The 21,988-nt window shown below is 40.0% G+C and overlaps 1 protein-coding gene across 7 annotated transcripts in view; it reads right to left on the bottom strand.

The window, feature by feature from the left end:
• The window catches only part of ESRP1 (epithelial splicing regulatory protein 1), a 57,523-nt gene that overhangs the window by 27,692 nt on the left and 7,843 nt on the right, over positions 1-21,988 (bottom strand). For all 7 annotated transcript variants that reach the window (XM_032315459.1, XM_032315455.1, XM_032315458.1 and 4 more), the window contains exons 5-11: positions 9,380-9,478; positions 9,189-9,243; positions 7,800-7,910; positions 7,552-7,684; positions 7,415-7,457; positions 5,141-5,442; positions 1,459-1,677 (exon numbers count right to left, since the gene is read on the bottom strand). In XM_032315459.1, the coding sequence (XP_032171350.1) occupies positions 1,459-1,677; positions 5,141-5,442; positions 7,415-7,457; positions 7,552-7,684; positions 7,800-7,910; positions 9,189-9,243; positions 9,380-9,478 (962 nt within the window). The remainder of the gene's footprint in view (positions 1-1,458; positions 1,678-5,140; positions 5,443-7,414; positions 7,458-7,551; positions 7,685-7,799; positions 7,911-9,188; positions 9,244-9,379; positions 9,479-21,988) is intronic.

Below are 21,988 nucleotides of genomic sequence, written 5' to 3'. Positions count from 1 at the left end.
TGTTTAAAACCAAGCTGACCTCTGTTTCACAGAATCAGAACATGTTGGTTTTCTTTAACATGGACATTTTATGGGGGAGAAAAAGACATCATCAGCTTTTAAGACTCCCTTCCTTTTCTTATGGATTTCTTTAAAAGTCTCTAAGGGACTATTTTGTGCAAATTATAACCATGCAAGTTACCATAAGAGTTACCATACCAGGGAAATCAGGGATACCAGGGAAACCCAACCCAAGATGGAAACCTAACATCTTCAAGGTAGCTAAAGGCTCGGCCATCATTCGAGAAGCATTTCTCCCAAATGCAATCACAACAGGTCACGTGGGTCAATAACAGGCAAATATGTCCACTGTGGTTAATCAAAGAACAAAAATAGCCCCTAGATTATTAGAAATGGTGCTCAAAGAGAAACCAAACAATTTCCTGGCAATGCTGAAATGTAGGGAAGTTTTATTCAAAAGGACTCCCACCAGTGAAGCATGCTGAGAGGGTACATAGATTAAAAGTTGCAGAGTTTAATACTGACACAAGAGTTAGAACTAGCATGTGCTGGTGTGGAAAACCAAGCCAGGGACTCAGCAGGTTTGTTGGTTCCTCATACCAAGACTAGGAATTTAGAAAAATGTTGGTATTTCCAGTACACGCCTATATCCAACCCATAATGCTCAGAGAACACTTTTAAAAACCAATGCAGCCTTGCTTTTAAGAGTTCCAAAATTTTAATGGGACTCCCTGTGGTTTATAGGTTTTTAAAAATTCTTCTCCGCTCACCACAGCATACAATGCTGGTGACTTATTTAGCAAGTAATAGGATTTATTTCATTTAACCAAAAATCAGGAGACACCAAGACAGAACTACTTTTTATATGCCTAGAATATATACTTGTGTACCATTAGAATTCGGTTATCCTTTGATGGAGGCTTCCCAACAATTCATTAACACGTTCGAGCGCCTGTTATGATCACCTCGTTTCAGGTGGCACAGATACAAATCCTTACTAAGTCTGTACTCTACTAAATATCACGAAATGTCATATATATAAAATAAGCGAGTTCTAACCAATCTATAAGGAAAAAAGACTCTGGAGCACAGACATGCTCTTTGGTTTATATATGGTCTAAAATCACTTTCAAGCTACAATAGCGAAGCTCAGTGGGTGCGATAGTAAAAATGTCGTTATTAGATAATGTGTTTGCATCGTTCCTGAGAGTACGGATAACCTGGTGGATACAAGTGATGGTGCAATCAGAGCTGAATTTAAATTACCATGCCGATGACAGCACTCTTTTCTTTCAGCATTCATCTGAAAGACCTCAGGCATCTACGGTTAAAGCTTTCCTTAAAGGCTTAGGATACCACTGACGAACACCTGTACATTTTTTTTCTCTTTTTTAAACTGGAAGAGGACCTTTGCCCCTCAGAACAAGCAAATCAGTTTTCTAGTAAGTTGCTCCTTACCTGGTGATTCAATACCATGTGAACCCCATGAGTTCGAATATCTGTGGAAAACTCCCCCAGAAAGTCCAGGATGTCCTCAATTGTGGCCGCATAGGGAAGACCTCGAAGGCGTATACAGTCTCTAACATTTGTAGGGGGCACAAATTGCTGAGGTAGTACTGGAATCATGGGAGGGGTTGGAAGTGGAATAAGAGGGGCCGAGGAGAACCGATTCAGCACCTGTACTCGAAGCAAAAGAGAAGTGATTTAGAGCCCTGCTCCTCCAATGCAATCTGCAAACCAGAACACAGCACTGTGGAGCTTGTTAGACATGCAGTGTCTCAGTTCTGTCCCAGACCTAGGAAACATGAACCTGCATTTTAACAAGAGCCCCAGGTAATTCATAAGCATATTCAAGTTTGAGACGCTCCTATGGGGAAAGGGTTTCCTACTGTTCAGCGGAGGAAGCAGGAGACACCCCCCCTCCCCCTGGCTTTTGCCACACACAATACAATGAGCTCTGATCAAGGACTGGTCTACTGGACAAGCATCTCACGGTCTCAGGACAAATATCCTGAGAAGTATGCTGCTTGGGTAACCCTCCGGATATATGGCTAAATGTGAACTTTTGTAGCAATCTATTAGATTTCATCTCATGAAGCACGGTGTTAATACTTAATACTTACAGCTTAATACTGTTATCACATTCTACCTCCAAACCCAAGCAAGAGAATGACACCGTAAAGGAACCACAGGTCAAACAGTGACTCTGGATTATACTAGAATACAATGCTACATTTATAACAATGTATAAAGCCCAAGACTGAATGGTTGGTAATAAGAATGAAAAAAACTATTTGGTGACCACAGAATAATCAGTCTTGATGTGAATTTGAGATAGTGGAAAGACAAACAGTCAAGGTGCTCTTTTTTAAATTTTTTTTAAAAAAGTCCTGGAATTCCACTATCTTGAAAATGAATGAGAGGCTCGGTATACTTCGGAGAAAGGATTACTCCCAGGCAAAACTCTATTATAAAGTTCTGGTCTATTTTTATAAAAAATAAAAAATTGAAAAAATTATAAAGGGGCACCTGGGTGGCTCAACTGGTTAAGTGTCTGCCTTTGGCTCAGGTCATGATCCCAGAGTCCTGGGATTGAGCCCTACATGGGGGGTGAGGGAGGGTTCTCCTTCTCCCTCTTCCTTTGCCCCCAACCCCCCACCCTCATTCATACTCATTCTTTCTCTCAAATAAGTATATCTTTAAAAAATATATATAAGGTTCTTGTTTACTCTTGCCTTAGCTTAGAACATACCTACCAGTTTATACTACTAGGAGGTCCTTGTGCAAACAGCATATATGACAACCCTGTTTTCTGAACTTACTTCTGTAACCTTCATCATGCCATAAACTGAAAATACAAAATCAAAACCCTCCCCCCAAATGCCCTAATTTCCTCACTCCCACCCTGTTCAGTTGTTAAGAGGTAACTGAAATCAAAGAACAAATCCAACACAGCCAAAGAAACCTAAGAGACAGCAGAATTTTTTAAAAAAAAATTATATAAACAGCACAAACATTATGGAATGAACATGAACGCAAAATAAGTGTTGCTGTAGACAAACAGCACAGAAATGGTCGAGCACCTTCCGATACCTGCCAAATAGGAGATGAGCAGGGAGTTACTGAATGAAATGGTTATTAGGAATGAAAAGATGACAGTGCAGAGCATGTGATTCAGCATTTTCTTTTAAAGATTTTATTTATTTATTTGACAAAGATCACAGGTAGGCAGAGAGGCAGGCAGAGAGGGAGGGGGAAGCAGGCTCCCTGCTGAGCAGAGAGCCCCATGTGTGGCTCAATCCCAGAACCCTGGGATCATGACCTGAGCTGAAGGCAGAGACTTTAACCCACTGAGCCACGCAGGCGCCCCTGATTCAGCATTTCTTAAATAAATCAGTAGGATGGGGGCTGGAACAGGAGTTCATCTATCACCCAAACCTCACTGTGGTGAAGTCACATAGCGGCAGCATACGCTATACCTAAACCAAATCAAAACACAGTAGCCAAGGCCCTGAAGTAGTCTCTTCTAGGCCAAGTTTCCATAAAACTGTTCTTCCAGTTAAAGATCTAAGATTTTATTTTCCCCTCCTCTGGTTTGGCACTGATGTGTTTAATGTTTGAAGCCTCAAGCATGTTTAGCATATTTTAGAAATTCAGAATTTATATACTCTTTTTTTTTTAAAGATTTTATTTATTTCAGAGAGAAATAGTAAGAGAGAAAGCATGAGAGGGGAGAAGGTCAGAGGGAGTAGCAGACTCCCCACTGAGCAGGGAACCTGATGTGGGACTCTATCCCGGGACTCCAGGATCATGACCTGAGCTGAAGGCAGTGGTCCAACCAACTCAGCCACCCAGGTACCTATATGATACTCCTTTTCAACAAGGTACAGAATTGTTTAAATTCTAAGGATGTTCACAGTTTAGGGTTCAAGAGCACTAGTACATCAGGATGCAGAACTAGCTTAAAATATCATGTATGTTTATTCAAGATATAAAAATCATGTCAGTATCCTACCAGGTGAGAGGTTCTTTTCAACTCTGAGCAATTGTTTCAAATCACAATACACAATGGGCTTTGCAGAAAGAAGCTAGACAAAATCATTTTATGAACTCATAGGAATGATAGTCAAGTCAGTGTCCTAAACTACTTTTAAAAAATGAAATGTATCATTAAAGTTGCTCTATTCTACTAGGGGACCCAAACAGATTAAGCTGGAAGAGCCACATGTGAAGCAGACTGCATGATTTCAGATACAAAAGAAAAATGTAGACCCTTAAAGACCCTTCAGCTGGTAAGTCAAGAATAGCCAAAAGGTTTGAAACCCTACAAATGGCTTCATGTCTGGATCATTTTGGGCCAACTGATTGTCCACCTGTGCCTCAAAAACATTTTTGAATTCTGGGAGAGTAACAGGACAAAAGGACACCTTATACCATTACCAGCAGTATAGAACTGATCAGGCCTTTGGGGATATTAAGATATTGGTAAAATATAAAAAACCTTGGGGCATCTGGATGGCTCAGTGGGTTAAAGCCTCTGCCTTCGTTCAGGTCATGATCCCAGGATCCTGGGATCCAGCTCCACATCGGGCTTTCCACTCAGCACGGAGCCTGCTTCCTCCTCTCTCTGAATGCCTCTCTGCCTACTTGTAATCTCTGTCTATCAAATAAATAAATAAAATCTTTAAAAAAACAAACAAACAAAAAAAACAACCCTAAAAGCTCACTCCATCCAGTTCTAAAGACTCAATCAGAAATTGAGAGTTTCATAAGGATGTTTATCTAGAAATTTCTTATAGATGAAAAAAGGCCAATTTAAATGTGTAATAGAATTTCGCAGTAAATTATGTACGTAACATTAAAAATGAAATTTTTTAGACATGGTTAAACTTGGAAGATACATAGTTTTAAAAAATATATAAAATGTATCTATAGTAACAGTCTAATTACATAAAAACAAACACATTTTCTCTGGATGCATAGAAAATAACAGTGGCTATCTTCTAATCACAGAACAGAAATTTTTTAAAATGCACCTATACTTTCTGTATTCTTTAAGTTTTAACACAATAATGTAGAGTTGTTCCTGGAAAGAAATAGAAAATCACCCAGAGCCACCAAAATGGGCTTAAAAACCAACCTGCTGTACTTCAGCTGCTGTGCTCCTGAAGAGTTCAATGTATCTTTTACCCAACAAGTCTTTATGCTTCCTCAATGCATTCTGTGCATATTCTTCACAGGCAAAGAGGACAAAAGCATCCCCTGTTGGCCTACCATCTGGGTAGGTAACAAAGAGGATGCCTTCCTTCCCCCCAGTGATGGGGCAATGCTGTCCAAAGAAGGCCACCACTTCATCTGCTGTGGCTGTGAAAGGGAGCCCCCGCATGCGGACAATGACTTGATTTTCCTTGGAGAGAAATTGGGCTACCTCATTGGATGTACCTAGGGAACACAAATACCAGGAAGCATGGGGAGAAATGATTAAGACATCGACTTCACCCAGCTTAAAATGGTAAAATTCTTGGCAATGTCTTGTGTTTATCATTAAAATTCATTCTCTCACTGAATTCAAGACAACATTCCAGGAATCGGATTCTTCTCCCCACAAATTCAAACCCTGGCCCCCCACAATTTCATAAAACACCTAACTTGGGAAGGTGGCCAGACAATCAAATCATTGACCAATCACTGTACTCTTCTCATGGAGAGGCAGTAAATCATCATGCTAGGTAAGAGCACAGGTCAAGAACCTAGAATGCCTGGGTCCAGTCTTGACTTTGCCATTTACTAGGCTATGGCTTTAGTCAAGTTTAACCTCTATTATTTTAGTGTCTTCATCTGTAAAATGGGAGTAAAACTACCTACCTCATAGACTTATGATAATAAGTCTACACACAAAGCACTCACTTTGGCAATTTATTATTTTCCTGATTACTTTTTATTAAGAAAGTTTCAAATGTAAGAGGAGTATAATGAACACAGCAGCCTGTTTTGAGATTCATTACCATTCTGACTATCATCAAGCTTTTTGTATAATATTGCCATGTAGCAAATATTTAGAAGCATATCCTTCAAGCTCATATACTCAACATTTTATTATTTTTCAGTAGCTCTATCGCTAACACGGGGCTTGAACTCACAAACCCTAGATCAAGAGTTGCATGTTTTACCTACTGAGCCAGCTAGATGCCCCCTTCAAGAAGCAAACTCTCATACTACCCACATACTATGAGATCCCAGGATTAACGCAGGAGTTAACTTTGCCATCTATCATGGAACCTCAGAACCATAGCAACTCCAAATATATTTCATCCCCAAACAATACCAAACATCACTTTATGATTTTGGAAGCAATCTTGAAGCTGTACAAATTTGGAAGCCTTCATATCTAACGAATTAAGTGTCAAAACGGAAATATACCAGTAAATTGTGCAAACAAGATGTTTTTGTTACAAGTTCAACAGTTCCAGGGATTTTAACCTGGGCTATGTATTACCAAGATACAAATGTTCTCTACAGTTAAGGTGAAAGTCACCCTAGCATATATTTGGCAACAGTGTATTTTCAAAAGTCTCTTAAAAGATCTACCTGCATTCTTAGATTTAGCTATCTTAATTTTAGAGTTATCCTAATGAGTGGCACTTACAGAGATACAAGAATATTCACTGAAACATATTTAGGGTGAAAAATTGGAAATGAGTTATAAATGTCCAACAGGGTGTTTAAAAAATGTATGATACATAATACTGTATATTAATTAACATTTAAGAAAATTTGGTTACATGGGAAAATATTCACAATATACTAAAAGGAGATAGTTATAAAGCTGTGTAACAGCAATAGAAACTTACAAGATAGTTTTATGTATAGAAAAAAAAAAGCCTTTCAAACCATAATCAACATTTATTATGCATCTGTTCCTTATAGGTTTTAAAGTAACAAATCACTCAATAATGAGATAAAAACAGTATCTGGTCCCATTTTTTTTCTGACCTTATTACTGCAAACACTATGTACTCAAACATGTTAGAGCCAGAAAACTACTGTGTTCCTGGCCATTGAATGAGGAGTTACAGAAGCTTGAGAGCAAACCTACAAGCACATAGCCAACAATTCCAGGTACTCTGGTATGGCTGTTTGAAAGTAGTTTTCAGACTAACTTCTTTCAAGAACTACTCTCTCCCACTGTACATGACTTTAAAGGACCCTTTCACCTTTGTATGGTTTCATATATATGTATATGTGTATATATATATCTGTATATATATATACACACACACTTTTTTTTTAATTAAAAAGTCAACTCCTATGTTTCTTTAGGTAATAAAAACTATTCATACCCCACTTATCTACCTTGGTTATATAAATACATTTCAGATTCTTCTTATAGATGTATTATATAAAAAGCACTCACCACCAGCAATTTTAAGAAAATCTTCACCTGTTGCTTTGTAAACCTAAAAAAAGAAAGAAAAAGTAAATACAGGTTCTGAGCCTTCCAACATGAATACTCATTCAAGATGTCAAGGATCTCAGGTTGTGAGGACATACCTCTATGTACCGGGTCCCCATGTGATGTTTGTGCCTCTGTAATGCTAGATCCCTGTGTTCCTCGCTTACAAACCTAACCAGAGCTTCTCCATTCCTTCGACCCTGGGCATTCAGACAAAGTGCTGCACCTCCCCTTTGAAAAGGACAGATAGCAGTGGGGGGGAAAAAAGGCACAGTGAGGAAAAATGATAGGACACCCATTATCTCTTTGGGATTACTAAGTAAAATAGAGATTAAAGAAAACCAACTTGGCAATGTTGAGTCCTTTGAAGAATCTTGCAATATCTTGATCTGAAGACTGCCACGGTAAACCCCGCGCACGGACTATGGTGTTGTCATCAATAAGCTCCATCTTGCTGCTGTGGGTCAAGCAAAAAACTTCATATTGCCTAATTAGCTCTAGAGGATCTGACCTATTCCAAGTTACCACTTTCCTAGTTACATATAAGGTATCATTTGGTATCCAGACAGACTTGTAATACTGCCTGATTTATTTCATAACCTCAAAGATTACCTAGGCACAGTTCAAATTATTCTTTAGGTAGTTCACTATAGAAAGCCAAGCTGAGGTCACTCAGCAAACCATCCATCAGCTGAGCTGCTGCCTGCTGGGCATACATGCAAAAGGACCCAGGATCAGCTCATAGGAAGCAAAGTTCTCCCAATACCCTGAAGGCCAGTAAATTCCCCCAGAACTAAGAAGGAGAGGTTCATATTTACTCTCAGATCCGGCCAGTATTACCAGTGGAGCTGAAATCCAGTTTGACAGCAAAACTTAAGATATGCATAAAGCTGGCAATTAACCCACGTCAGGAATATATACATGCAGTCAGAACTCTGCCATTAAAATATCTCCCCCATCAAACAGGGGAGCCATCACAGAGTGTTTATGGAAATGCACAGGAGTTCCCACACCTTAATGAGTCACTTGCAAATCACCTAGTATATATTTTGACGTCATTATACATTTATATTAATATTTATATGTATATAACATACTGTTTAATATTTAATATTATATATTTTGATGTTCTGTTCCTCCCATATTCTTATTTCCAGAAGTCCTAGGATACTTCCTAAATGAATCACTTTCTCCCCAACTAAACAGATCCGAAGTCTCTCTATGGGCAATGAAGTCAGAAGTTTCTGCTCACTTCAGGCACCAGGCAGTCTCAGGAATTCACTGCAGTGATTACAAGCAAACAGGTCTACCTGAGATCACAGAGATACCACCATTTCATACTTCTTACCACTTATTTCCTTTGCTTTAAAGTATAAGCTGATAGAACATACTTTAAATTATCTCAGTAAAAATCTTGTGAACTCTTAAAGCCTATGATTTTTCCTTTGTAAGTTTTCCTGTGAGAGGATGAATAGTTCAGAGAGGCAAAAAGAAGCACAGACAGGATACCTAAGGGTCATAGTGACTGAAGTTGCAAGTATTAAGTTTCATTAAGTTTAACCCCCAACGTCCAAGCTCACTTTAAGATATAACCTTCTTTTATAAATAACCTAATATTTAAAAAATGGATAGCCAAAAGGTTTAGTGAAGTTACTGAAATACAAAGGGTGTTAAGTATCACAATATGAATAAAACATATCAAAAGACTCAAATGGAATACCACTCTATGACTTACCAAGTGCCACTTTCAAATTTGTAATTTACTCTCTCTGGATCTGAAAACCTGTGATCTAAAAATGAGAACACAGAAGTCATCTTTTAGCTATTAGGGAGAGAAAGCTATGGGAGGACATTCAAAAGTGTGTATGAGGTAAACACGGCAAGACCAAATTCTAGGTCCACAACTGTTACCACAGCAATACTTACTATAAGGCTCAGAAATCATTGCTAGAATTATATTCCCCATATCTTCAACTTGAGAGGCTCCATACCGGGAGACTGAACCAGTCTTCTCAAAGTTTAAGCCTGGGATATTAAGTTAAGGAAACACTTTTTTTTTTTTTAAGATTTTTTAATTTATTTCTTTGACAGAGACATATCAGAAGTAGGCAGAGAGGAAGGCAGAGAGAGGAGGAAGCAGGCTCCCTGCTGAGCAGAGAGCCCCATGTGGGACTCCATCCCAGAACCCTGAGATCATGACCCGAGCTGAAGGCAGAGGCTTTAACCCACTGAGCCACCCAGGCGCCCCTTAAGGAAACACTTTGAGGAAGTAAAATGAGGTGCTTCTAGCCCAAGATTAAACTCCCACAGAGCCAAAAAGCCAGGTAAAATGCATCTAAGGTTGCAAATTATTTGAAATCACAGAATAGTTGCTTCCTGTCACTCTGGACTTCACCCGTACTTCCTGGAGTCTCTAATTACCCTCTTGGGTAAATATATAGTAAAATGGCCCAAACAATCCTGTCCTGAGGCACTACCAGTAATAAAATTTATTGAGTAGTAGCAAATGCATGAATACTAAACACTTTCATTTAGTGTCAAACCATGAAGTATACACCAGAATTAGTGAATTCCTTCACCCTATTACCTTTACAGCATATGCAAGGCAATGAATATGGGGACTGAAAGACATATAGTCAAGACCATGAGGTATATATCAAATGGCTTTTTTAGGCTGTTTGAAAAAGGCACTTCATATTACTGATAACACTATTTCTACAATGCCTCTTTTAAGGGGAACTTTCCTACTAGGAGATTTTTGGAGACCCTGTAGTATAGCTGTCTTAGATGTCAGCAAATGCTTGTCCTTTTAGAGTCAATTTGTAGAAACAATTCAAATGCTCAGAGCTAACAATGGCCAATGTGGCTCTGGATCAAGTGAATACATGCTTTGGGTAAGCCAGGAAACAGGGCTTTTAAGAAATAGTGGGGTACCAGGGTGGCTCAGTGGGCTAAAGCCTCTGCCTTCAGCTCAGGTCATGATCCCAGGGTCCTGGGATCAAGCCCCACATCAGGCTCTCTGGTCAGCGGAGAGCCTGCTTCTCCTCATCTCTCTCTCTCTGCCTGCCTCTCTGCCTACTTGTGATCTCTCTGTCAAATAAATAAATAAAATCTTAAAAAAAAGAGAAAGAAACAGTGCCTTAAACTGTGATACAGGGTGAGACCAGAAAAGATTTCCATCAAGTTTTACAGATTTACCATCTTTTTTTTTTTAAAGATTTTATTTATTTATTTGACAGACAGAAATCACAAAGAAGCAGAAAGGCAGGCAGAGAGAGAGAGGAGGAAGCAGGCTCCCTGCGAGCAGAATGCCCCGATGTGGGGCTCGATCCCAGGACCTTGGGATCATGACCTAAGCTGAAGGCAGAGGCTTTAACCCATTGAGCCACTCAGGCACCCCATTTACTATCTTTCTAAAATAAACTTTTATCTTTGTCAAGAAGTTAACAGCTACTACAATGGTTAATTCTGTTATTTTTAAGTTTCAATACTATAGTCACACTAGGTATTATGTATAAATTTGCAGATTTCATAATGCAGTGTGATGCGTATAATAGATAACACTACACTACTCTGTCTTTTCTGGAGCTTAAAACGAAAACAGCCATCTGGTGGGTGGTTATTAGAATGTTTGCCTTTAGTTTTCTAACTGGTATTTTGTAATAAGGGTGAAAAATGAAGACAGACATTAAGTTCAAGGCACTACTTCACGGCAATCAAAGAGGATACAATGTTAAAACAGTTCAGAGAGCTCGGTCTACAAAGCATCAAAACCAGTAATCTGGGGCACCTGGGTGGCTCAGTGGGTTAAAGCCTCTGCCTTCGGCTCAGGTCATGATCCCAGGGTGTTGGGATCGAGCCCCACATCGGGCTCTCTGCTCTGTGGAGAGCCTGCTTCCTCCTCTCTCTCTGCCTGCCTCTCTGTCTACTTGTGATCTCTCTGTCAAATAAATACAATCTTTAAAACAAAACAAAACAAAAACCAATAATCTGAAGAGCTAATTCAACGAGCAATATCCTTCTCCATTCAATCCAAAATCCTTTTGCATTTCATTCCTACACACCCTCCCCTCCCTGTTCTTTCTCCATAAGGAGCTACTGTTTTTCACTATGCTGGACAATTTCACTTCCTTCACTTCCTGCTGTCCCTCACCCAGCTACATTTCTCAGCCCTTTAAACATACCACATGGAGAAATGCAGCCATATGTTCCTTGGCAAATTACTCAACCCCACTGAACTTCAGCTTATCTGAAAAGCCAAAGCTGTGATAATCTCTGCCTCCCTGGGCATTTTTGTGAAGATTAAAGGAGATAAAACAAGTCCAGGGCACAAAGCAGGCATTATAAAAAGTGATGTCCTCCCCTTCTTCCTAGAGCCCTGGGGTGGCCAACTTTCATAACCCATGATAATCACTTTGAGGGTCATTCACCATATGCTAATTTGTATACTAACAGGATAATAATCAAATCGAAATGACAGATAATTTCTGCACTTCCCCACCCCCCAGTCCAACCCTTTACATCATCTACTGATGAAATAAATGCCCTGCCCACTAAGAGATTAGAGAAACAGTCCCAGGAGATGCTCAAGCAACAAGAGCGATGATTATTGGGGGGCACTGCTGGCTCAGTCAGTAGAGCATGTGACTCGATCTCAGGGTTATAAATTCAAGTCTTACAGTGGGTGTAGAGATTACTCAAAAATAGTCTTAGGGATGCCTGGGTGGCTCAGTCAGTTAAGTGTCTGCCTTCAGGTCATGATCCCAGTGTCCTGGGATGGAGCCCCGCATAAATCTCAAAAAAAAAAAAGTCTTTAAAAAAGATAAATAAAATGAAATGATTATCCATGGAAAGTACACAATAAAGTATTAATTGAGTGGGGTTTTTTTAATCTTTTTTTTTTTAAGATTTTATTTATTTATTTGACAGAGATCACAAGTAGGCGGAGAGGCAGGCAGAGAGAGAGAAAGGGAAGCAGGCTCCCTGCCCGGCAGAGAGTGTCCTCAGCAGCCTCGAGGCTCGATCCCAGGACTCTGGGATCATGACCTGAGTTGAAGGCAGAGACTTTAACCCACTGCACCACCCAGGCGCCCCTCGAGTGTTGTTTTCAAGGAATATGATGACAGGACAGAAAAACAAGAGTCAAATGATGAAAATACTTTGGGAAGAGAACTGCCCTAAATTTTCTGGGAAGGCAGGGGTGGAAGGTGGGAGGACTTACAGAACTAAGAAGGATTAGCTATGACTAGCCATAGTCATAGCCATAGTTGATCACACAAACTCTGCCAGAAAACAGTCCTCTGGAACGCTGCAATTCTAGTAACGCTTTTAGCCTTGCAAGGGGCTAGGTGCAATGGAGTCAAGAGAAAGGCATTCAAGAAATGGAAACCAATCCCATTGTATAAATCACTGTTTTTCAACCTTGCCACTACTGACCAATAGGCCAGATAATTCTTTGTTGAGGGTGAGGATGGAAGTGGTAGTCCTGCGTACTATAGGATTTTTACTAGCATACTGGCCTCTATCCCCCTCAGTTCTGACTTAAAGTACCTCTGGGCAATGCCAAATGTCTCCGAATGGGAAAAAATCAACCCAGGTTGAGAACCACCAGCATAGGCTAAGAGTTCCCAATTGTTCCAACTTCACCCCTTACTATCTACTGAACCATCAGAAAAAGCTCTTATATACGAGACCATTATGGAACAGATTTTCAAGAAAACCAGCCAAAGAAACACCACTTATGAACCCAGTTCAGTGCTTGTCAAAACCCATATCAACAGACACACACACACAATCTAAATTATTGACCACCTGGCCCTTTACTCAAAGTTTGCTGACCTCTGGCCTAAAGGAAGAGAGTCGGTTGGAGATGGCCAAAACCAGAATGCCACACAGGAATGTATGTTTACCACGTCCTGTCCCCAAACGGAATATTGGAGGGAAATTAAACTTTGGAGGAGTAGGAGGGAGAAAGTATATTCCACTCTAACCACTGTTTTCTCTCCTCTACACATAAGAGGTGTCGAGCTTTCTCACCTTTGCTCAGGTAATTCCTCTATGAAGTTTATCTTCATAATCCCCTAACCAAATGAGACTATAGGTAACTCCTACCCATCCATCACCAATACCTTTCTGGCTGCTCTAGGCTGCAACCATCAATTTAAGAATTGATTAGATATTACTACTCCTATAAAATACTCTCTCAACAGTACTAGACATTTCCCAAGCATGTAGATACCTCTGCTATCTACGACAGCACCTATCATTTCTCAGAATCTATTGACATAAACGATGGCATTAAACACCATTTCATGCCAAACACCATCTGTTTCCTTCTATTTTCACAGCAGCCCCACCAGGCAGATAATGGTAAAACCAAATGGATGAAGAAACCAGGATTTAGTGAGTTGCCTAACTCACCCAGGCTCCCAGCTGGTAGGTAAGAGCCGGAATTACAATACATCTCTGATTTGACTATGTGTATATAATTCCCTGCACCAAGATAAGAAGCTTTGCTTAATTCATTCTGAGAATACTTTATCAGAAGATTTCTAAATGTATATATAAAAGTCAAGTGGATGGGCACCTGGGTGGCTCAGTTGGTTAAGCAACCGCCTTTGGCTCAGGTCATGGTCCCGGAGTCCCGGGATCGAGTCCCGCATCAGGCTCCCAGCTCCTTGGGGAGTCTGCTTCTCTCTCTGACCTTCTCGCCTCTCATGCTCTCTCTCACTGTCTCTCAAATAAATAAATAAAAATATTTAAAAAAAAATTAAAAAAAAAGTCAAGTGGAAAAGACTGAAAGTGGGGCACCTGAGTGGCTCAGTGGATTAAAGCCTCTGCCTTTGGCTCAGGTCATGATCTCAGGGTCCTGGGATCCAGCCCTGCATCAGGCTCTCTGCTCAGCAGGGAAACTGCTTCCTCCTCTCTCTCTGCTGGCCTCTCTGCCTACTTGTGAGCTCTGTCAAATAAATAAATAAAATCTTAAAAAAATAAAAAAAATAAAAGACAAAGTAAAAATGGAAAGTATCCTGTCTGGACAGACATGGATTAGTAGATGAAGAATTATTTACTGAACTCTGCTTTTAAAGTAGGAATATGTTCTAGACATTTGGCTAACTTGGTTCCACAGGACACGTCCCAACACGTTTTCCCTTCAAGACATCGCACACTAAGGATCAGCAGCGCTCAGCTCCTGACAACTTTCAAAAGTCACCCAACCTCCTGCATGCCCAAACCAAAACCAAAACTTACACACATTTACTTACACACACACACCACACACACACACACACACACACACACACACACATCCTCTTCAGAAGGCATGTTCAATTCATAATCCTTACCAGAATTTAACATGAGTAACAAAGGAGGGTTAAAAAAAAAGTTTAGTACCAATTCTTTCCCCTATCAATTTTAATTACATATTGAATGGCTTGCTGCACGTCTGATCTTGAGGAAAGGAAAGATGAGTCTATGCCTCCTGATTTATGGCTCATCACGCAACTTACTCATTCTACCCTCGAGGCAGCCACAACAGCACGAACAGGCTTAGCCAGCTTTACAGTGAGAAATGCCATGAGGAAATGAGAAAGGGTAAAGCCAGACATGGTGGGAACAACACTAACATCTGAAGCTACAATTGAGCAAAGTGCCACATTTATGCCAAGCTCAGAAGTCCAGACTTTGCCATTATTTGAATAGGAGGAACATTTCCTTAGTGCTTCCTTCAGTGAAACGGATTTCAGGATTTAGCCCAAAATGTGTATTAGCGGAGGGTGAAATTTAGAGAGCAAGATTTTAAGTCCAGCTATATGAACTCACCATCTCAAAAATAAACAAACAAACAAATAAATAAATAAATACCTTTAAACAAAGCTCGCCACTATTAGCTCATCCACTTAAAAAAGTTACCTTTTCTGACTGCCTAAAAATTGACACATTTGATTATAAATTTTCACTTGTAAGTAACATCTTTTTTAAACTAAATTTGTAGTTTATATTAGGAGAATTACATATATAAAACAAATACATAGTGGAATGATTAAGTTTAAGCTCCATTATAACTGCATCCCAATTAAAAATTCTAACCCCAAGCCATTTTTCCCTGCCACAGACCCTTCAGCAGACAAGTCTGTTTCCTCCCCTTCTACTCCGCTTCTTTATCTAGAACACAATGGCTTAATGGCCAGACATACTACAACAAAATGCCTATGCTAATGAACAAAGGGATAGCCAACAGAATATGGAAAGAGAGAAGTGGAATTAGTACCCCAAGGAAGAATTCAAGTTTCCTACAAGTATGTGAAGGAAAGAAGGGAAAGAAGTGATAAATCACCCTTAAATGACTTGCATAATTTAAAAAATAGATTCTCTAAATAACCTTTTATATTTTATTTTATTTATTTATTTTTTTAAATATTTTATTTATTTATTTGACAGAGAGAAATCACAAGTAGTCAGAGAGGCAGGCAGAGAGAGAGAGAGAGAGAGAGAGAGAGAGGGAAGCAGGCTCCCTGCCGAGCAGAGAGCCCGATGGGGGACTCGATCCCAGGACCCTGAGATCATGACCTGAGCCGAAGGCAGTGGCTTAACCCACTGAGCCACCCAGGCGCCCACCTTTTATATTTTAAAGTAAGCTCTGAAATAAACAAATCAAGAAGGCCACTATGGAGTCAAGGCAACAACAACTTTTTTCATACTAGGAATAAAATGCTGGGGAAAAAAAAAATCCAAAACCACAGTTTTAACTCTTCCAAGAGGGCTTACAGGGAAAACAGTAAGACCCATCCTAACAAATATTACCTCAGGAGATATTATTTTAACAAAAATCAGAACTGACAAATCAATTATACTGTCAAAGAAATAAGACAGACTTCGGTAATTCAATAAAAGAGTGGAAAGTGAGTATTTTTACTTTAGGAAAAGACACTTGGGTGGGGTAAGCAAACTAGGAAAGGGAGACTGTCTTCTCAGTCCTTCTAAAACAGACCAAAAAATTACCCTGAAATTCCCAAACTCACATTTTGAAATTATTTTATAACTCAGTGGGTTAAGCCTCTTGGCTCAGGTCATGATCCTGGGGTCCTGGGATCAGGCCCCACACTGGGCTCTCTGCTCAGCAGGGAGTCTGCTTCTCCCCCCCCTCAACCTAACTCTGCCTACTTCTGATCTGTCAAATAAATAAAAAAATTTTAAAAAAATTATTTTATAATTAAAATAAACCACAAAAAATTAACATAACTGAGTGCTGGCCAAGAATATATAGTATTTCTAGTCACCTATTACAGACCACAAACCAGAGTATTTACGGATTTGGCTCATATCATGCCAACCTGATGCCAAAGATAATTTCTTCCCCCCACTAGCTAACAAGGTCAACTACTAACCTAGCTTAACTGTATACCTGAAGATATTTAAAATCCCTTTCATACGCAGAAAGGTACCAAGGAGGATTCAGCATTTCCCTCCCCTTTTTAAGCAAGGCAATGAAGGTTTATGCAATTGTCAAGGCCCCGTTCAGTTTATCAGGACGGAAGTGCAGAATTAACCACACATACAATTTTACAAATGGAAAGCAAAATTAACCTTGAAGATTAGCTGTACTAACACAGCTAATACTAAAGTGTTTTAGTGTACTAAAACACTCGATGTTTAAAAGGTCTATATCCAATCTCACTCAAAGTTTAAAAAAAAAAAAATCTTAAGTGTAAAATAGTTTAAATAAGTTCCTAAATCAGTAATCAAGTCCTTTTTCAGTCCTTGGAAGCTATTTTTCTTCATCTGAGGACCCCCACCCCCACCCCGGTAAAGCTCAAAGGATCATAGTCATCACAGAAAAGTGTATGGCCGGCCAGGTACTGGCCAAGTGGTTGCATACAGTATCTTATTATTCCTTACAATAGGCATGCCCATTTTAAGATAGGGGAAACTGAAGCTGAGGGATACAATAAATTCACCCCCAATAAATCTGACTCCAAAGCTCCTGTTCTTAACCACTCTGCTGTTAAGGTTTTTGTCTCTATTTTTTTTTTTTTAAGATTTTATTTATTCATGAGAGTGAGAGAGAAAGGCAGAGGCAGAAGCAGGCTCCCCGCTGAGCAGGGAACCCAAGGCAGGGCTCAATCCCAGGACCCTGGGACACACAACCTGTTCTGAAGGCAGATGCTTAACCCACTGACCCACCCAGGCACCCATCTCCATCTTTAATATATGGGAAAAAATAGGCAAATGTCACTGTATTAGCACATGCACACACATAAATCCTTCACCCCATCAAGAAGTGGTGAGACAGACACACACACTCCTAATAACCCTTGGACGGGCGGACAGGAGTGGTTTAGCGATTATTGTTTTCATCCTGACAGTGGAAAACTGCACTAGTGAAATGGTTTTTGCTAATAATAAACAGCACATATGGATGGAACCGGATAAAAAATTTTATGAAGTTAATTCCTCTTTCTTGCTGAGCAGTTCAAGTATGTGCTCAGGAAATGGGAACGTAAACCTAGAAGGGACATATCTATTATAAATAGCCAATCTCACCCTCAAATGGCTTTATAAATTCTAGAGTATTATCCCCTAGTTAAGGAGCACAATTTTTTTTTTTAATATTTATTTATTTGACAGATGGAGATCGCAAGGAGGCAGAGAGGCACGCAGAGAGAGGGGGGGAAGCAGGCTCCCTGCTGAGCAGAGAGACTGATGAGGGGCTCGATCCCAGGACCCTGAGATCATGACCTGAGCCGAAGGCAGCGGCTTAACGCACTGAGCCACCCAGGCGCCCCAAGGAGCATAATTTTTACATGAGAATGACTCTGGCTAAAGTGCTGGCACCTCTAGATAAAACCTATAAGTCTCAGTCTCCCCAGCTGAAAAAGGGGGTGACACTCCTACACTGGTTGTGAGGGGGCTGCTGAAGCATACACATAAGCACTTAATTCACAAACCTTCTTTTACCTGCTTGCCTACAAGGCCAAGTTCAGTTTATCAGAAGCCTTTTTTATTAAAAAGCTCTTATTAGGGACGCCCGGGTGGCTAAGTCATTAGGCATCTGCTTTGGGCTCAGGTCACCATCCCAGGGTCCTGGGTTCGAGCCCCACATCAGGCTCCCTATTCAGTAGAAGGCCTGCTTCTTCCTTTCCCACTCCCCCTGCTTATGTTTCCTCTCTCACTGTCTCTCTCTCAAATAAATAAAATCTTAAAAAAAAAAAAGTTCTTATTAAAGTCTTGGCAAAGTAAAGAAAACACAATGCACAAGGTCTTGGTTAATGAGAATAAGTTAGTTCATGAATAACAAAGCTAAGAAAACACAGGTTAAGAAACTGGGAGGAAGTAATTCCATCCACCATTGGGGAAAAAATAGGGTTGCTCTTTTTAAAAATGGATAAAAGAAGTCATTTATACAAACAGTCCCACAATCAAAATGTCTTTTTCACAGGAGAAAGCTTATATTAATTTCCTCTAAATATCTAAGATAATCTTCCCCCCAGTGCACCCCCCAAAAATCAGAGGACCCGATTCCTATTTTCCCACTCTTACCACACCACCTCACTTGATTAAATAAAAAGCTTACAAAATGCTTACCCACAGTTCACCTGCAAAATGAGGTCTTCTCTTCGGAGACTGCATACTTTAAAAGGCAGGTAACAAAACTACAACTTGAAGAACTCAGAAAGGTTCAACAGTAACACCAGAAGTGGTCTTAGAACCAATGCAAAGACAAAAGAGGGAAGTAAGTGCTAAAATAAGGACCAGCACTGTGTTCGAGAATTCCTAAACCCTTTATTTTATCAGAGTAGTCTTACTTTTTCATTTACACTGCTCCTGGTACTTTACAAAGCTTTCGTGTAGAACACCTGAGATAAAAGGTGAGGCTTAGAAAACTCAAGTAACTTTCCCAGGAAAGTGAAGCTGGATATTCCCTTACTTGTTCCTTTCCAAGGGTTGGCAAGAGCCTCTCCCTCCCCTCGTTTACCTGGTTGGACAGGTAATCCCTCAGGAGCAAATGACTCCCCATCTACTTGGCAAAACCATCAAGGATGTGTAATGACCACCTTTACGTTTCCAAATTCAGTGTCATTTCCATACGAGAAAGGGAAATACTTAGTGATCTGAAAGAACACAACTCTTCAGAGATCGTGGAAAGCCTCTGTATAGATAAGGACAAGTACATAACTCAAATCTGGTATGACTGTTTTTGACCTGAGGACTTCGGTGGCCCAGTAAAGCCAATAATGTTTCCTCCCAATAGGAGTCATAAAATAACTGATCACAGCTTCAGTGTAAAAAACCATTGTCGGGAAAGCTTAAGATTTCTTACCTATTGTTATTTTTTGAAATTGTATTTATTTGACAGAGAAGAGAGAGAGCACAAGCAGGTGGAGTAACAGGCAGAGGAAGAGGGAGAAGCAGGCTCCCAGCTGAGCAACGAGTCCACTGTGGGGCTCAATCTCAGAACCCTGGGATCATGACCTGAGCCAGAGGCAGTCGCTTAACCAACTGAGCCACCCAGGCACACCAGATTTCTTACCTATTAAACGGTAAGGAAATATGCAGATAGAACATTAATAAGAACAGTTAAGATTAAAATTCTAGGGACGCCTGGGTGGCTCAGTTGGTTGAGCAGCTGCCTTCGGCTCAGGTCATGATCCCAGGGTCCTGGGATCGAGTCCCACATCGGGCTCCTTGCTCGGCAGGGAGCCTGCTTCTTCCTCTGCCTCTGCCTGCCTCTCTGTCTGCCTGTACTTGCTCGCTCGCTCTCCCTCTGTCTCTGACAAATAAATAAATAAAATCTTAAAAAGAAAAAAAAAAGATTAAAATTCTACTTTCTAACTGGGAAGAAAACTACAAACCTAAGACTCTTCCGATATAAACCCAAAGAAAGTAGGATATAATCAAGATTTTTTTTTAATTTTATTTTTTTTATAATCAAGATTTTCAAGAAATAGAAAATACCCTGGTTATTCCAATGAATGCATTACTAAATGGCCATGAATTTCTTCATATTTCAAGTGCCCTGTGTCTGAAATGGAGCCCAAGTTAGCTTTATTCACAATTCATTTGTTTACTATAGTCAAATATTTCTGATTTTCATCTTCATGGAACTTGAAAAAAGAACCACCACCAAGGGCACTTGGGTGGCTCAGTCGTTAGGCGTCTGCCTTTGGCTTGGATCATGGTCCCCGGGTCCTGGGATTGAGCCCCACGTCAGGCTCCCAGGGAGCCTGATCCTCTCCCTTCCTCTGCCCTTACTCCCTGCTCATGCGCTCTCTCTCTCTCAAATAAATAAATTTTAGAGCTAGGATTAAACTGAATGACAAAAAATAATCAGCAAAGCATCCTATTTCTTCACTTAAAGGCCAGATAGTTCAATTTGTTATTTTAAAAAATTACTATATACTGGTATGTAGGTAATAAAGTACAAACCAATCAAGCCCCGCTTCGGGCTCTGTGCTTAGCAGGGAGCCTGCTTCCCCCCTTTCTCTGCCTGCCTCTCTGCCTACTTGTGATTTCTGTCAAATAAATAAATAAAATCTTTAAAAAAAAAGGTACAAACCGAGTATAAAGTCCAGATTACTACACTGATACGTTTACTAATAACCCCAAATTTTATATACATGAAGTCTCAAGAAGAAACCAACGGGAAAAAAGAAAACATGAATTTCTAGGAAGTTCTCTCTAAACTGTCAATATATTGAGAAAACTGAAAAACCCAAACATAAGAACCTGTTGCTTGTATCTAGGGAAACTTTTACTAGCATGTGACCTATCATCACTAGGGGAAGATTGTCTTTGCCAAAAGAGGATACTGAATAGTCAAAACTAAACAGTTCTTAATATCCTGCCTTTTTTACTCACATTGTCTTTTTCTAAATTAGATAACTTTAAATTAGACTTTCCCTCATCTTTTTTTTTCCTCCAGATTTCTTTGGTTTTCTCTTTTGTCTACCTTGGACTTCCCAGACTCCCTATCTATGAACAAGTTATATTCTGTTGTTTAAGCCACATAGTCTAATATATTTGTTATGGTAGTCCTAGCAGACTAATACCACTTTCAAACCAACAGAACAATTAGTAACAATTTTTCTGCTGTCCCAATTTTTTAATTCTTCCAAGAATTCCCTCAAAATAAACTTACTGCACGCCTACCTCCCAGTACTAGTGGGAACATGAAAGCAAATTTCTAGCTAACTACTTCTAGAAAGGAGGGAGATACAATGGGTTTTCCCTGCTTATAAGGCGTTAGGAAAAACATGCAAACATTTTCCAATCTGGAAGGGAAATTTTTTTTCTTTTTTTAAAGATTTTACTTATTTATTTGACCAAGAGAGATCACAAGTAGGCAGAGAGGCAGGCAGAAAGATAGAGAGAGAGAAGCAGGCTCCCTGCTGAGCAGAGAGCCCGATGCGGGACTCGATCCCAGGACCCTGAGATCATGACCTGAGCTGAGGGCAGCCGCTTAACCCACTGAGCCACCCAGGCACCCTGGAAGGGAAATTTTGAAATAAAACAAGAATCAGGCTTTAGCTCTTG

Source organism: Mustela erminea, chromosome 16, assembly GCF_009829155.1.
Source record: "Mustela erminea isolate mMusErm1 chromosome 16, mMusErm1.Pri, whole genome shotgun sequence".
NCBI lineage: Eukaryota > Metazoa > Chordata > Mammalia > Carnivora > Mustelidae > Mustela > Mustela erminea.
This window is presented reverse-complemented; position numbering and strand designations above follow the sequence as displayed.